The 17193-nt window shown below is 30.1% G+C and overlaps 1 protein-coding gene across 1 annotated transcript in view; it reads right to left on the bottom strand.

The window, feature by feature from the left end:
* Window positions 1–17193, bottom strand: part of LOC113373663 (protein jagged-1b) — a 363880-nt gene that overhangs the window by 209914 nt on the left and 136773 nt on the right. The window contains exon 7 of the mRNA XM_026613946.1: window positions 3796–3929. Within this exon, the coding sequence (XP_026469731.1) occupies window positions 3796–3929 (134 nt within the window). The remainder of the gene's footprint in view (window positions 1–3795; window positions 3930–17193) is intronic.

Here is a 17193-nt window from a genome sequence, read left to right as displayed (position 1 = left end):
AATATAAAGATGATATCCCATTCAAAAAATCTCATTCGAGATCTCATTTCGTTGCCACAGAAATAAAAAGTATGCATTATCTGATCATCTGATTGAAAAGAATAATAAATTAAAATATTATTTATCTGATTGTTACCATCTCACTTACTGCGCGTTTAGCTCAAGGCTGTCATGTATCTTGAGACCTAATTTCGTATCCACTTAATTCATAATATTGATATGTTTATTATATAAAGTGAATATAAAGTTTTTTGTATGAATCATTTTATAAAAGTGAATCAATTAGCCGCAACCGTATCACTGAATCACTCCAGGTGAGCAACAGATGAGGTTGTGAGTTTACCATGATCAGTTTTACTAAACTGATTCTCTTTTTGAAGTTAAAAATTGTCAAAAAGATAGTACATTTATAATTTAATTTTTATTTGAGATCAACTCTAATATTGTTAAAAAAATTTAATGAATAAATATTCATAACAGCAAACGCTCTGTAACTATTTGTAAGAAAATGTAGATCAAGATAATTCAAACATAAACAGTAACTACTTACAGCAAATAAGTAAATAAGTATATTGTATAATATAGATTTTTATAAAATATTAAATTTTTTATCTATTACAAAAATTCTTAGTTTCTGTTATTGTTTGTTTTATCATGAGAATTTAAATATAAGATACGACTTAGACACAAGACATCAATAATCAATAGGATGTTTCCGTATTATTTTGATATCCTTGTTTTCTATTAGATGATTTATTATTTTATTTTGAAGTCCAAATCTATCTATTTGATTGGCTTGTTTTGCTACCGATTGTTATGCGATAATCTTTTTAAAAACAAATAAATTTGATAAAAAATTAATTTTCGAGACTTATATGTTATCTATTGTTATATTTATTGAACAAATATCAATGAGATTTTCACTATCTGAAATATTTAATTAAGAGAATGAATAGCTTAGATTCAAGAGTTTTAAATATAATGTGGCTTCTAATTTAAAGAACTTAAAAATAATATTGTGTGTGTCTGTATTATCCATCATGTGTATTTTACGTTCCTGCCAATAATTAATAAATCACAAGTGCACTAAATTGCCAAAATGCATTTTATCGTCTAATGCACTCCCAAAATATTACCATACCAAACAATACCATACAATAATACTACACCATCTGACTAGAAAATAGACCTCATAGATACGGGTAATTAAATCTAGTAAAAAAACGTTTTCAGATCACGCATAAATCAATAACCCGTGAAAAAATAATAAAAAATAGCTGATGATCGCGTGGCCTAAAATAAACCTTAACACATGCCGCAACATTTATCACTCCGAAAGGAAAACTGTGCCGAAATTGCGAGAGACAAGTACATATGACGCGACCATATGAATGCAATATATAGGGCGAGTGGCATGTAAATAATAGAACGACAGCTGGGATAAATTCGGTAAAGGTCATTCGAAATAAATAAAGGTCCCAGAACTCAACGTCAAGGGAGTTGTAGTATTGTCACTAGCACAGAAAACGCACTTTGGTACATGTTAACATATCAAATTTCAACAAATAGTGTTAATTCAAGTAAACTTGAAGCAATTGTGTTCGGATCCAAATCTTAACATATCAAAATTTAAAAAAAAATAATTATAATGACCAGAAAATAGTTACAGAATCACCAAAGCTCTAGACTGCACTTAAAAGCTCACAATTTTCAAACTACATGAAATAATGTTTTTTTCTATTTTTTCCCATGATATTTACAATCTATACTGTCACCTGGGACACCCTGTATATAAATATATTGTTGCTAGTCTAAGCAAAGCACCACATTTTATCATCCTCCTACAACTTATTGTCCAAAGTTCACTTTTATAGAATTCACAACTCTACTATTTTATGTTAAATGATATATGGATATGGATACTAGTCCAATTATCCATATATTTATAATTTTGTTACGATAGATGAAAATATTTTCAATCAAAAAATGTAGTCTATCAAAACTGAGTGAATGAGTAGCTACTTGTTAATATAATATAAACATTATATTAATATAATGACTAACATATTTTCATCGCAATTTTATATTTTCAATTGTGAGCATCTGAGCACTTATTTTTGTTAAATTAATTAGCATTTGTTTTCTTGCATTCAAGTATTCAAATTACAAATTTACTAAGCGTGGTAGTGAATTTTACATTTCTTGTGATGAGGTTTCAAACACGATTTGTGGATTCGGCGCCATGAATATATTTTAAAACGATGTTCGACAATTTAAAAACTAAACGAACGAATTAATATGTCGAACACAGAGTGTCGCAATCTTATAAAAGCGATTTGTATATTTTTTGCATCGTAGAACATATTAAAGAAATATTAAAAAATGTGAATATTAGAAGTAGAAAAATTTAGACGTATAAAACTGTCATGGCCCCCAGTTTGAAATATTATCTATTATTCCTCCAGCTCTCCTACTAAATAGTCCAAGTTGCATATGAGTGGTATCAGTATGTTACGCGAAGCATCAAACAGTTGGGTGAATAAAAGATTAATTGGTAAGCAAACATCAGGGGTAGTTCTCTCGGCCTAGTCGGGGTGTAAGTTAAATTTCGGAAGGGCGGTCTGTGGTAAGAGTGATGAGTATAGCGGATATGGGGATTAATGCGTTAAAATACACTTGTGTTCTGAATGGGCACTTGAATAGTTGTACTCGATGTGTATTTTAAATCAACCGCTATTGTTGTCTAATCTATATGAATCTGTCGCGCGATACCGCACTACCGCGTTATATAGGACGTGGGTTGTTACAGTTTGGTTCAAGTGCATAGGAAACGATTGTATACATATATATTTATATATATTCAATCAATTGAAAAAATGGCATATTTAAAATATTAAAGACAAGCAAATTCTTTTTTTTTCATTATTGTCAATACTGAGTTCCAATTTAAGGGAGCATATATGTTATATGCCAATACTGAGTTCCAAATTAGCGGAGAATATATAATAATTAAACATAATAAAAATTTGTATCAAAGTATATTACAGTAATAGTTTAATCATATAAACTGGATATTTGTACACATAATAGCCTCTAGGATTCAGTACATAATTAATCTACAACACTTGTAATTGTTGCAAAGCTAATTTTTATAAAAGCAATTAATGCCACTGAAATAAATCTCCAGCTCATTTTATTCTTTACAATACATATAATGTTTGTATAGATGAAATACTTTTCTTCATCATCATTTTTATACGGTAAAAATTACTAATGACTCCATTAACAGTACATATTATTATCAACTCAATAATAAAACACATCTCGAGTACTTATTTGATTAATACCAGTGCTTAAAAAAATACAGAGATTATTAATGTTAATGAAAAACGTGTACAGTAATTAATTTTTTGTGCAGTATATGAAGAGTTGTTAAATTTAATATGTTATGTACCTACAGCACACTGGATTGTAGAGCTTTTGTGTTCGGAATTTTAAATGGGAAAGAAAGAAAAATTAAATCAATGGTAGGAAATTTATAAGATGAAACAGATGATAATCATAATAATTTAAGAAAGTAAAAATTTAGACCAATAACCACGGCAATTCTCACTGCAATCATTAATTTTAAATCCATATTTTTGTAAGCTTGGTACTAACATATGGAAACCAATCTGTCGTTTTCCAAAATTTCAAAGTCTAAAATTTATATCCACTTAACCCCGATCATGTAAATGTATTCTAACCCGAAACCGACAAACAATAGGTCAATAATTATATAAAAATAAATCTTACCTTGGTCGCATAAAATCCCGCCCCAGTTAGTATCGCATATGCACTGCCAAGCCGATCCGTTGCAATAACCGTGAATACACCCCGGATAAGGGGTGCACTCGTCGCACAAAGGACCTCTCCACCCTGGTCGACATCTGGAATAGAAATAAAATACAATATTATTTTGTTACAAGAGCAAGGATAGACATATATTACAATATCCGATTATGATATGGTTGTTTTTTAAATCGTGGACATGTGGGTGAAAAATGGAAGTAATTGAAAGTGTTCAATAGGTTGTATTGACACAGATTCGGTTGCGGAATTTTAGAATAATCGGATTTTCATAGCGATTGAATTTAATAGGAATGGATTATTTATAATAAAATAAATAAATTTTTCGAATCTAGTTTTTCAAGTAATAAAAATGATAAACATAAGGCGTTGTTACTTCCTTATAGTAACTTAAATAATAAGATATTGAATTGTTTACATTTTGACAACAATTTGGTTGCAAAATTTTGAAAAAATCTAATATACATTGACTTTTATTTTTTGTATCTATTTATAAACTATGAAAAAATTATAAATATTACATAAAAGGTATATTCTGTAAATGTGTATTACTACGCATATATGTAAAATTTCCAAGAAATTCAGAAACAAACAGTCCAATATACTTCAAATTATCGCTATTATAAAAATAGTATAAATACTACTATCTATTCTCCTGTTTTTCTAGTTCAAATTGCCCTTTCAATTATCAAAAATATCATGTATAACTTCATAGGCAGTCATAATTTTTTTGTCAACAAAAAATTCACAAACAAAAGACCTTGATTCCAATCAAATTAATTTGCTTTCAATCTATGTTTTTCGCATCCGACAACACGAAATATTTTTTGTCGAAACAGTAACTTTTTATCGGCATATAACTTTGAACTGAAATCAAATTGGAAGCTATGTCGATGAAATGGTTGAATTGTGAAGTCATCATGTGAAGACTTTTTGTCAAAATTAATATCGTGGCGTCTAGTTTTTCTTCGCACGATTGTTTCTGAAGTTGTTTTTTTAATAAAACATATCATACTTATGTTTTATAACAGTATAGAATAGATATACAATAAAATTGACATATATTTAGGCCAATTTATATTTGTAAAAAAATTATATGTTTTTGTTGTTCACATCAAACATATACTACTAGTGAAATATTTCTCATAAGGTCATTTAAAAAAGTACTTACTTACATATTGCAAATGCTAAGATTTATGTTAATATATTGGTAATAAATCATAAATATTGGATTACAAACGAAGCCATTAATCAATGCTAAATTAATTAATACTAGAGCTGTATAATTATGCATCTTGTATCGAATCCAATGCATTTATCTCAACACAAAACCCAGTTGGCAGTTATTTCAATTATACAGATAAAATCAATCAAATCCAAAAGCTTATAAAACATTTTCAATATTAATAAATTTTCCATCAAATGTTTCCATATAAATCAAGAGACCTGTCTCATTTTTGGCATCATCGGTGTCAGTTTCGAAATTCATCTTGTCTAAGGTATTTCTCTCATCACGGTTTCGAATCAATCTAACAGACATTAGAAATCGCTATCAAAAGATATTAATAACTAGCACTATTTATTAATTAATTTTCAAACACGTCTAGCAAGTGTCATCCACAAAGCATGAGTTATAAATCACGGTTCTGTATTGACAGAACTAAATGGATGCAATTTATTGAACTGCGAACAGCTTCCTATCGCGATCGATGGAAAAGATTTACAGTCTTCCCGAATGCATTCTTCACGTCGTCAAATGGAAAAGTTAAGGCGGAGGAAATCTAGCTTTCATGGAATGTTTCATTTCAAAACACTTCCACGTGCACACACACATATATACACATACTCGTACACGTGAATAAAAATGAAAATTTTTTATACCTCTGCTTGCTAAAACCAACCTAAGCCACCTTTTAAGACAAACTAGAGTTTTTGGTGATCACCATACCACATTAAAATTGACCATTGCCTATTATGAATACATTGTTACAAAAACAAATGTGTATAGTGTATAGATATGGTAACAATAATATCGCAAAAATATCATACAATAAATAGTACTAATCGGTGGCCAACAAGAAGAATGCTTCCGTTGATCATCTTGGATTTTGATGAAACTTGGCACAACGATAGATTTGATGCTCAAACTTACCACCGTGAAATATCGCAGGTCTATGAGAAGTAGTTTAATTACAAAAATTGGTTATTTTTATTTGCAGCACGTAGTATACCCCGTAAGACAAAGTTGACCGCCACTGAAAGGTATTGAACAGTTTACCTATAGTTTACTACTCCTGATATTTACCAAGAAACCGTGTACTATATATTAGATAGTGCATTATACGGTACAGTTCATGCATTACCTACGTGCAACATTCCATTTATCAACGCACAGGTTGCTGAATCTTTCGATATAGCTATCAACCAACAAATCATCCGAGGCAAATAGTTATATCATATTTATATGACGCGATTTGATTTATATCAAACGATGTATTGGCGTTTCTGTATGAATTATTGATAAATAAATCATCATTTATCAAATAAAAGTACAAGTGAAGTCTACACGCTATTTTAATATTCCATAAAAGGCATGGAGTAAAAGTTTGTAATTTTGTCTCCGGGAGGTTGTAATTGTCTGTTAACATTAGTAAGGGATGAATTATGCTTTTCAGTGAGACATATCTGCAAAACGACTAGTCCTGCCTTTGCCAAAAAAATAATCAGCACGTCTTTCCTTCAATGGGAATTTAATACTTTTTGAATCATTCAAACCGTGCTCTCGAAATTGCGGTAAAAAACTGTATACGCACATACACATTTTTATAAGGTATGACAAAATGTTCAGAAATCTTTAAAACGTAGAGATATGCAAAATTTTTTATTTTTTCGATTACTATTTGGGGGAAACTCACCCAAACGTAGCAATTCTCTCTGCTACAGATTTCTACCAAATATTAAAAATTATGTTTTTCCCATAAAATTATGCAAACAGAAGAAGTTAGCTCCTAATGTATGTCAATGGAACTATTCTATCATCAAGATCAGTTGAAAATGATGATAATTTAAAGTCTTTCAGTTGCAAAGCGAGAAGATATTAGTGCTACGGCGAGTGGATCATTTAAAACGATTACGCGTTCTGAATAGGTTCCCTCGGGCGTGTTTGCAATATGCGCTCAAGTAACATGTAGGCCTTTGGTACAAGAGTAAAGGACACAAAGTAAAAAACTTTATAGAAGTTGAGAATTAACTGTAAATAAATTCAACTACATTGCTAAATGCTCAAAAATAAAATTATTTGAATTAATAGACAGATCCACAAAAAAGATGTCTGGATTGGGTGCGCTACATATGTTGTCCAACGTATTCTTCATCGCTAAATATGGAAAAATAAAAACGAAGAAACTTTGATCTAGAAATTTTTGTGCATGGTAATAAAAACTTATAATTTCTGTCGTTTTCTGCTCCTTTATCTTTAAATGTTCGATGGATTTCTGCAACACTTTTTTCATCTCTGTTGAGTATCTTTTTGCATCTCCCAGCAGTGATTTGCAAACATACTTCAAAGTACCTGGAAATTATTGTATGTTTGCAGATTATCTAGAGGCAATGTCGTTTTTTTTAAAAAAAATTTAATTTGACTTTTGTTTCATGTTTCCCCAATTTTGACTTTAGATTCATTTTTTTTCATTTAGTAATTACAACTGTCTATAAATATGACATCTAGTATTTTTTTTTGATTAATATAAATAGAAAGGGCATATTAGGCAGCCCAGTGGTGGTCCTAATATTATTGCTAACTTTAGATTTATGTTCAGCGGTAAAAAATACATTTGAAAACATATATCGCCAATCCAAACAACTTTTTTTGGTGTACCTGCGTAATTACGAATACAAAAGAATCACGAATTGAAAAAAAATTGTAACACCAAATGAATCATAACAAAGATAAAAAAAAAATAAAGTTTTTTTATTTATATATTCATCGCGATAAAATCAATTACAAAAAACTATTATACTTAAAAACATATCAAAATGAAATATTAATATAAATAACATCGTGTCTTTTACTCTTGGACTATATTATACACGAACATTTACTAGTTAATTTTTTGCAAGATAGAGTTAAAAGTTTTTGCAGGAATATTGATGATTATAACTAGTAAAAGAGTAATGACTTAAGAATTATAGATTAGATCTATTGAGAAAATGTGCATAAATTATAAGAACACCTGTTTTCGTATCATTGTAAGAAATATGATATAATTTATTAATGGTTGTTTTGTAAGATATTGTTTTAATTAGAACATCAATTGAAGGTGCTTTATCTTGTATTCTGATGCGGTTGTATAACTATTATGCAGATTTATTTCTAATATATATATAATTGTAAAGTGCCACAGATACCAACGATTTTAATTAATTTGCCAAGGGGATAAGCAATATACAGTAAGCAAATATAGTGCTCGGTTCCGATTAAAACTACTGCAATAAGAGTACAGCAGTATTTAATTATTACCATTATCTCATTGACTAATGATTTGTACCAAACAAAGACATTGTCAATCATTAATAATTATTCAAATAATAAACTTGTATCACCAGTTTTGAATTTCTTTTCGCGCGTTCCCAAAAAGCACTTAATAAATCCTTTACCTCATGAAAAAAATAAGAAACTGTCCTGAGCCATTACTCAAAATTCGTATGATAAATCCAAGTTAAAATTATACAGCGGTACACCTGTACAATGAATTATCGCTTCGTATAAAAGAGCATTGGTGCGATTTTGCCGCGAAACGAATTCGGATAGCGCTCAGAATTTCGTATGAACTTTTTCTCAACGCTCCGTCATTGTGCCCCCTTGATATGATTATTTATTTGCCGCGCTAACGACACTTAAGTGTCGACTCGGAAATTTATGTGTCGTATTTAAAGACGGCCGCTCGTATAAAGCTCACAAGAAACTAAATTTTTTAAGAGTAAATGTTTAAATATATAATAACGCAAGATTTCTCAAACATATTCCTCTAAACTATGGTTTTCCAAACTTCTTTGTGTCATGGACCCCTCAGACTGCCATTGACTCCTTATTTAGCCTACATTTATTATTTGACTTTAAAATAATAATAAAATGGATATTAACAAGGATCACTATCGTGGATCTCCAAAATTCCCTTTCGTTGACGTGGACCCCTTGAAAGTTGTCATGGATCACTGGAGGTTCAGATGGACCACCTTGAGAATCACTGTTCAAAACCATGAATGCAGCGTTCTAGAATTGAGCTATCCAGCAAAATTGAATTGAGGAAAAATCCAGTAAAATTGAAAAATTTAGACACAGTCATAAACCTGCTGATTGAGCATTCTAGCAGCTTATCACGTTGATAGTACAATTTTATATTACATGTCAAAAATGATGTACCTGCGCACTTCTGTATATTGGGTCGCCTGCAGGACAGTAGCAAGATGGTTTACATGTCCAATTGAGACAAAAAATTCTTTTAATATCGTTAAAATTAATAATATTAGGAGCTCTTTACTCATTAATTTATTAATATTTCATATAGCAAACTGAATTATTGAATGCAAAATTTCTACATTATATTTTTCTCATTACCACACGTTCTATAATTTAAAAATGATATGATAATATAGTTACTCATTAAAATTAATATAACTCATGAACATGATAGAATATTTTACTAATCCTTCTGTAGTCTATTCGGTAGCAATATTCAAAAATTCTGCGACCCACATTTTGAGAATAATAACATTCCACTTCACGTGAGAATACGCACATTGCATGCGATGTTACGTAAGATTTTAGTTCAAACTGCCGCGTTAGACCGATCCTTAGAAAGCTTCAAATATTTTATAAATCGTAATAAAACCGACAACTGATTATAATATATATATATATATATATATATATATATATATATATATATATATATGTATATATATATTACCACGCGATTTGAATTATGGCATGCAAAACTGGGATATCAGCCCAGAACAAATATGTCAATTACTTTGAAATATATCAGAAATGCTCACAAATTTATTACCTTATTAAACTATTTTTGATTCGGCGTCATCGAACATTTTTCTAAAACTTTCACTTATGATTTATATTCAGTAATTAATATACATTTTGCGAATAATATTACGAGCGTTGTTGCTTCAATTCAAACGAGGTACGGTAATCAAAATATGCAAATCGAATTGATCAATATTTATTTATGCAACTTTATGATCAATATTTTATGAAACTTTTATGTAACGCATCTCAATTATGAATAAACATTGCATATGAATAATTTACGAGGAAATGGATGCACTAGATATTCTAATGGAAAGTGTATGAATATTTGGAGCCGTACGTGGGAAAATAGGCATAGAAGGATTACAATTGATAATATCAAATTCATATTGTATCCCAATCAACTACGATGAGACAATTTCTATTCAGATTCAAATTGATCCGCCCAAATGAAGTTTACCTAGATTTGCAGCCGTCTCTTATCTATACTGCTTACTATATTTAGTGAAATTATCAGAAGTCAAATTATTAATAGTTTGAATGGTAAATTTGGAAATCAATAGAAGAACAAGTTCACCAACATGTATTACTATAATCATGCAAGGTGAGAAAAGCACTGAAATCATCGGTATGGATTTGCTTTTGATACTTCTACTCATCCACTTCATGATTTATTTGGGTTTCCCTAAATATACCAAAAAATCAATCAAATATAATCTAGAATGTTAAAGTATAACATGATATAATCAAATTGGTTTACTTCGTTTCACATGATAAAATATAATGAGAACTTCAAAATTGGTCAACACTGGTCAAATATAATCAAAACTGGTCAAATATGATCAAGAATGATGTAAATGTTTTCTAAATTTCCATTTGGCTGGTGTTAATTTTTCCATCTAGTTTGTGGTATTGACAATACTTTTGGAAGTCTATTTGCAATGCAAAATCATAACAAAATCGATGCTAATAGGCTATTGGCGAATGAATTAGCATTGCCTATGAGAAGGTAATTAGACCGTCTCGAATTCCATACAGTCGAAGAACTTATTCCGTTGTGCGTTTCATTAGAAACGCTTAGTTCCCAAGCTGCAGATTTAAGTCCGAGTAGTAATTATTAAGAGTTAACATAAATATGTTACATAAATTTAGTGCGTGTGAAAAAATATATAGATCGTAAATTGCCACAGTGGCAAATCTCAATAAAATTTATAAACTAGTACGCATGCCTCCATCAGCATATCACCAATGCGCAGAATGTAATTAGAACTGTACTAACTGCACTATTAATATGCGATTGCAGAAAAATTAAAAATACTTACTGAATGTAGGAATGCCAGTTTGAACTCGGTATTTGAGAGTAGCATCGTAAATAATATACTAGAAACCTCTTCCGAAGTTGCACATGCCAATATAGTATTCGCGCGGTATAATAACAGTCACGACGATCGCATATATGTAAGTCAATGTTGTTGGACGTCTGGTATTGCAAAATTCTTATACCAGCTCGCATTATATCATATGGAAACTAGAAACATGTCATTCGTGAACCCATTTGAATACAACATGCCAAGATTGAAACTTAACTCAAAACAACTTTACTTGGCGTCTCTCAGCGTGTGAGATCTTAACTCTGAACTCCATAGGAAAATAGACATAGAAAACTCCCGCTGTTCGAATAGTGCCTTTCAAAGTTTTTCCACAACAAGTGAAGAAATAAAAGCTTTTCCAACATCCAGAAACAGAAATTAAAGTAGTTCAGTCAAAAATAGCCATTAGGATATAACCATGTATATCATTGGAGCTGGCATTGTTATTTCTATAATTAAATTTGCCTTGCAACCATAATCGTAAAATTTATTGCTAATGTATATATACATATATTTATCATCTTTAAGTTATTACTGATTGCCTGATCAAATTGCTATTTTATTACGCGTGCATTTTAATAGTCGCGTGAGTCGATTTGGTAAAATATATTTCACTAAAATTTATAGTATGCGAGTAAAACATGTAATAATTTAAATATGAAATTTCATATCGATATCACGATTTTATCAAATGAAATAATTGAATATTTTAATTTAAACATAAAATTGAATATGCGCATGCGATCTCAGACCAAACATACCATGTCATGGGAAAGATTGGAAGATGCCATATACACAGGTGTCGATTTTATGATTTTAACTGAAGATTTAATCACAATAACTAATATTACTATTAACACCGAAGAATTTAAATGATCTAAAAACGAATAAGATGGAATTGAAAACTTAATAACGCAAAACTTTTGATCCAAAAAGTCAACTCATCTCCAAAAAACAGAAATGATGTTATGAAACACAGGTTTATAAGAAAATGGCAGAAAAATCTGTGGGCTCATTGGATAAATACAATATCATACACCTCCCATTATATATTTATATGAAAAAACATTATCTTATATGTTTAAAAATTGATTTCTTTTTACTAAAATCCTCTCACAAATTTTCCTCTCCAGCAATCACCCCAGTTTTTTATATACGTTGATTAGCCACATGAGTTTTGATTTTTTGCCATTTGATTACATTTAAGTTAAAAAATTACAGACAAATGATTGCATTCATTAGAATACCTTAAAATTACTAGGCTGCACCTGTATAACTTTTAACTTATTATTATGGTATTATTTGAAGTCATCAAAGTAAACGTTGAACCGGTGCGTTATTCTGCTTTCACCAAGAAAAATTTTCGCTAAATCGATGATCACCTTTCATCATATCCAGTTCTACATTCATGTTAGTATCTGTAAACATCAATATTGCTGCATCGGCATATCGGCAATTCGATTTTACCTCTACAGCCTGTCTCTGGACCGGTTATGGGATTGAAAATGAAATAAGTCGATCGTACGGATTCTTTGAGTGAGCTATTATTTGTTACTAGTGCACCTGTGGTTCTCTCCCAGAACAAAATGCAGTGTAAGGAATTGCAAATAGTCGGATTATAAGTCATATCAAACATTTGATTTGTATAAGCATATACATTTTATATATGCGCCGCGTGAAACGCATGATATAGTTCAGGGGTCGGACGGCGAGAAGCACCACGATCTCTTCGTCTCTCGGGTATCAAACCTGTTTTATAAATAGTTTGTAAGGAATGTGGAATTAGTTAATAGCTCCAATTGAGTAAATTGTACGGATGCAGTCTCTTCATTTAATAATTTGATATAAAAAATCCGTACCTACTGCAATCATACATTTCTAAATTGATAACTCTTGGCGACAACAAAGTCTAGTATTAACGGTCGACTTTTGCAGCATCAAATAGAATAATATATCGGCTCCATTAGATAAATTCTAATAATCAAAAATTATCAAATATGGATAGATTAACTGCTCTAAAATCTAAAAATAGGTAACAAGAAGAAACTCTAGCACAACAGCTCATAGGACATAAGGCTCTGATTGCCGTTTGTCTAAAAATCGTTAGACTAATATAAATATTATTTGAATAAATCAATTCCAATTATCACTTTGTACCGTTAAATTTCATATTAGCATTACCCTATTTTCAGTAACTTGGAAAAATTCCATAGCATCCTAAGAAATAGCAATACTAGGTGTGGTAGGAACTGAGATTCACCAGACTTAATATATTTGCTGGCATTTTAAGTAATGCTTTCCATAACATTATGATCTCGCGTGTTAGCAATTTACATTATATATATATATATATATATATATATATATAATATCTTATTACGGTTCATATTAATCGCATATTAGAAATTTTCATATAGAAATTGTATATGTGAGATGAAATTTGTGCTGCTTAAACTTTAACCTTTATCATTTTTTGGATATTCTATGTAGCAGTAAATAGAACTTGCAGTATGGTACACAGAAAAATAAATAATTCATTATTTCCTAGTAGACAACTGAATATTTTTAATAAATAGCAAAATATTATGAGACCTTCCATGGTATGTCTAATCCGCATAGTACCATTATGAGATAAAAAAAAAATGCAAAGCACTCGAAGAATTCAATTTAATAAATGAATTCTCGTCGAATGGTATTACATACAATCGAAATGCAATAGTAGATAAATTGAATATTAAATTCATCTCCAAGTGATCCAATGTTAATATATTAGTTCAAGCGTGCTCGCAATACAAACTTCAATATGAATAAATCAAATCAGCATTAACTACAATAATTTCAGGAGAAGATTAAATTTGATAAATAGGATACTAAAATGTTTTAGCACGTACCAGGTTTATTATAAATCGTTTGTATTTGGCCATTCGAATTTATAATTCAAGAATGGATTTCTATTCAACACATATGTCGAAATGTTAAAATATGCAAAAGCCTTACTTTATCAGCGCAATAAACGTGAAATAATCATCATAAATGCTACATTTACTACCGCGTTTTGCATGAGAAGCCATATAAATCAGTTATAGTATTATTTTGTGCTAATTTAAATAAAAACAAAAAGATAGTCTTGAACAGAAATGCTAGCGCTGATTGCTTGCATTCACACTCGGGTTGTAAAAGTTGGAAATTATCTGCAATCATCCAATAGCAGGAATTATTCAATTTGAAAATAGAAATGATATAACCAAGTCTTCTGTTTTTACTCAACTGGTGTCTGGTAATTAGATTTACTATTATTCAAATAATAGATAATCATTGTAATGATTAATTTGAATTACTTTAACTTTTTGAATTAGAACTCTGTTTTGTTTGATAAGTTTTCTTAATATAAAATTCGTAATTTCCATGACAAAATTTGGAAATATAGAACTATGGATTTGTTTTTTTTTGTAATTAGAATTAATTAATAAAATCAAAGGTTGAGAGTCACTTTCAAACCTACATATTATATTGTGTCATTAAAAAAAATCTGATGATAAAACTAAACTTAATTAGACTAATGATATCCACTTGATACCTTTGCATTCAATAAATACATGATTTATTTCCCATGAAAAATTATTCCAAAAAGGTAGGTGATTTTTTAAACAACATTTCATCAGCTTCCAAAAGTTTGGACATACAGATACAGTTATTTGCAATACCTAATCTTCTGATGCAAATCTTGGGCTTTCTTCAATTTTATCAGAATCAAAGAAATTATATATCTGTCATAATATTATCATTGCATTAAGAATGGTTACTGTAATCAGATATTCCAAACTAATTATGTGAATAGCAAACGAAAGACATGAAGTATTTATTTTCAAGAGTGCTTTTGCACACAAATTATGCAGACGCTCGTGCGTGCACAGACTTCATAGACTGATTAAACTACTGCCGATCTAAGGCGATGTTGCCATGATCAAGGTAACAGAAGACTGGAATTCAGATTGAAAATAATCAGAATTTATAATGAATTAGACATAGATAATCACTAAAATTATTGGTGGCATAGGCCAGTCAGTAGCATGGCCGAGTTCCTCATATTACACGCCAGAGATCTTTGGATCAATCATGTTTTTAATCATATAGACAGAAAAGTAATATATAAAAGTATCTACTGTTAATGTCGATCAACAATTTTCGAATTTTTCCATTATGATTTCTGTTCCAGTCTGCAAAACGCATCTGTGCGTCGGCAGTATAATAATTCCTATTCCTACAGCGTTAGTACATTAACCATAGTACGAAACATCATATTTTTATTACATACTTTGTAAGTTGCGAGTATCACGCTGAAAGTCATGTAAAAATGCGGTTATTAAACAAAGACCGAAGTCGCTAATGGCATATTCTTGTAGCTTTGATCATCTCGGAATTAACTCGACTCTGCAATAAACTCTATTAATCCAATATTTACACACGACTGTGAAGTAATGGGCAAACCTGCTCGGAGAGTGGACGTGTATTGTGCGTTTGACGGATTTCATATAAACGTACTTGTTCAAGTTTGTTTTCCGCGTATACTTGGGAGACACATCATGAAATTGGTCTTAGATGCATAAAGTGACGGTTTGGGGCCAATTTGGTCCCAGCAGAAATAAGCAAAATAAAGACCAAGTCTCAATTGCCACAAGTAACTTATAGTCTACATTACAAAAATTAAAAATATAGAGCTTTAATACTATATTTTAAATTTAACAAAATTAAATAAATAATTAAAATCTGCAAAGTTAACAAACATGCTACGTCTAAAATTTAAATTAGAGTACTGATCTTGGTGAGGTATCACTAGGAAACATTAGTACCTATTTCCTAATCCTTCACATATGACACATAATTTCTTGTTAAATCTTGTTACCAGAAATCTTTAAAGTAACCACAATTTTTATTCTTTGTCCTTCGAAAACAGGATAATGTTATCCATATATTAGTTTTCTCCGAAAAACTGCTTCATCAAGGCATTAATTTGGATCCTCACTGTTGGTGGAGTGGCATGAATAAACAATTAAATATAAAATAATATATTTTATATTAGTATTCAATAAAACATTATTATTTTAGTTTTTTATTAAGTGGCAAATTAGTGGCTGAATCTGCCGAATTTTATGGCAAAGCCATGTTATGTAACAGATTTCATATAAAATGATACTAAGTACTGTCAAAATGCCATATATTGCTGTGCAACCAGACGTTTTACACATAAAATATGACAAAAAACAGCAAATAATTATCAAAATGAAAGAATTTGATTGGCTACTGCGTAAAAAGTCTAAGCTCTCTGTTGAAAATAAGTTGCTGCTATATAAATCAATTATTAAACCAATCTGGACCTACGGAATTGAGCTCTGGGAATTTGCTTACAAATCAAATACAGCTATAATGCAGAAAATATCAATGGAGTTCTTCTTAGACATCGCTCTTAAATATTGTCAATTTAGCTCATAGGAATCTTTATGTATTTCTGATTGCTAAATAAAACAAAGTTAAAAAAAAATGTGACATCACTCATATGTTATTATGCCACACCACAAATATGCAATTATGATAACATCGTTTTTTTGACATTTGTGTGTTTTCTAATTTTTTGTATCTAAAACGGCTGACTGCAATGCAACCACGTGATTTTTGATAGTATTTAGTACCATTTGGTATGGAAACTGCGACATAACATAGCCTTGCTATAACATTTGCCTATTTTACGGCAGAATCAGCCCTTTAATCTTTTGTGAAATATCTCAAATAATTTTATCCTTTTAGTTAATTTTCACCTTATACTTTAACTTAACCTGCTATGAACAATTTTATTTAAACAAGAAATCACGATTAAATTATGTTACCCACGTGCGTTGTAATTCCATTTTACTTATCTAACACATTATATCTAAA

Source organism: Ctenocephalides felis, unplaced genomic scaffold (genome assembly GCF_003426905.1).
Source record: "Ctenocephalides felis isolate EL2017-DRISC unplaced genomic scaffold, ASM342690v1 CF-g0.4_SCAFFOLD_01604, whole genome shotgun sequence".
Taxonomy (NCBI): Eukaryota; Metazoa; Arthropoda; class Insecta; order Siphonaptera; family Pulicidae; genus Ctenocephalides; species Ctenocephalides felis.
The sequence above is the reverse complement of the archived record's forward strand: the minus strand, read 5'-3'. Positions and strand labels throughout refer to the sequence as shown.